The following is a 1122-nucleotide window of genomic DNA, read 5'->3' as shown; positions in this document are numbered from 1 at the left end:
ACGCCCAGCGCTGCCCCAGCTGGCACCAACCTCGGCGTCTCTGGGCTCGCCGCCCAGGACAGGCCTGTCCCAGCCTCAGGTGTCCGGGACGAGCTCGGAGAAGCAAACACGTACCCCGATTCTGCACACGACGGACTCCGGTGACGCTAGTTCTGTCCCCGCCCCATCTCGGTATTCGCAAGGCCGCTCGGGGAGACCCTCGGAAGGGCCGAGGTGCGCTGCAACTGCGAGCGTCCGAGCCTGGGGAGGGGGGTGTGTGTGGGGGGGAGACAATGGCTGCGCTTCTGGCCGAACCCGGAAGTGCATGTGGGCTGGGGGGGGGTCCGAACTACAATTCCCAGAAGCCTCGGCGGCGCGAGCCGCGTTGCGGGCTCCAGCGCCTCCGGGCAGGTGGACTGGAAGGGGGCTTGGAGCTTAGATCTCGGCTGGGGGCTGCGGCTGTGCGTGTCCGAGTTTGTGTGTGGCGCCGAGAGAAGCGGACCCGAGGCCGAGGTCGAGGTCGAGGCAGCCATGCGTGGGGAGTGGCTGACTTGGGAAAGGCTCGCCCTGGGCCTGGCTTAACGCCCAGGAGTCGCGGAAAAACCTGGATCCCATGGAAACCACCCGCACCCCTCCCCAGCGCCTGCTAGTCCCCAGCTTGGCGCGCGCCGCCTCCTTTGGTCCTGAGGCCAAAGGTAGTTGCTACAAATCCATTATACAGTCGGGGGAACGCATATCAAGCCCTTCAAGAATTTGATACGTTTTGTACCTTCTCCTCCCCTTTTCCCTTTGCCTGCATACGAAACCCTGACCCTTTGACCCTTTGAAGTGTATATCTCAGGACCCCATGCTTTTTATTAACACAAATTGTCCTGAGGAGAGGCAGAGATATACACTTCAAAGGGTCAGGGTTTGTATACAGAGTCCATTGTCAGATTGGGGAGAATTAGCCTACAGCTGTTGAGGTGTTTGGCCAGTAGGAGGCAATAACATGTAGATTAAGATGCCCTGAGCTGTCTGGCAGCAATCAATTTAATGTATCCTATTCAAGTTTGGGGAAATGCCATCAGCCATTCCCAGATTCAGCCCTGCTGTCATACTAGAATCCCTCTGGATACATATCGAGGAAAGACCGGGGGAAAG

At 58.8% G+C, this 1122-nt stretch overlaps 1 protein-coding gene across 5 annotated transcripts in view; it reads right to left on the bottom strand.

The window, feature by feature from the left end:
- The window catches only part of LOC102258614 (zinc finger protein 180), a 20619-nt gene extending 19952 nt beyond the window's left edge, over positions 1-667 (bottom strand). The window contains exon 1 of one of the 5 annotated variants that reach the window (XM_014533529.1): positions 115-667. In XM_014533529.1, the coding sequence (XP_014389015.1) occupies positions 115-306 (192 nt within the window). In that variant the 5' untranslated portion in view covers positions 307-667. The remainder of the gene's footprint in view (positions 1-114) is intronic. The other 4 variants (XM_014533528.1, XM_014533530.1, XM_014533526.1 and 1 more) reach the window with 4 other exon arrangements.
- Positions 668-1122: the final 455 nt, after the last annotated feature.

The sequence above is a fragment of the Myotis brandtii genome, unplaced genomic scaffold (assembly GCF_000412655.1).
Source record: "Myotis brandtii unplaced genomic scaffold, ASM41265v1 scaffold987, whole genome shotgun sequence".
NCBI lineage: Eukaryota > Metazoa > Chordata > Mammalia > Chiroptera > Vespertilionidae > Myotis > Myotis brandtii.
The sequence above is the reverse complement of the archived record's forward strand: the minus strand, read 5'-3'. Positions and strand labels throughout refer to the sequence as shown.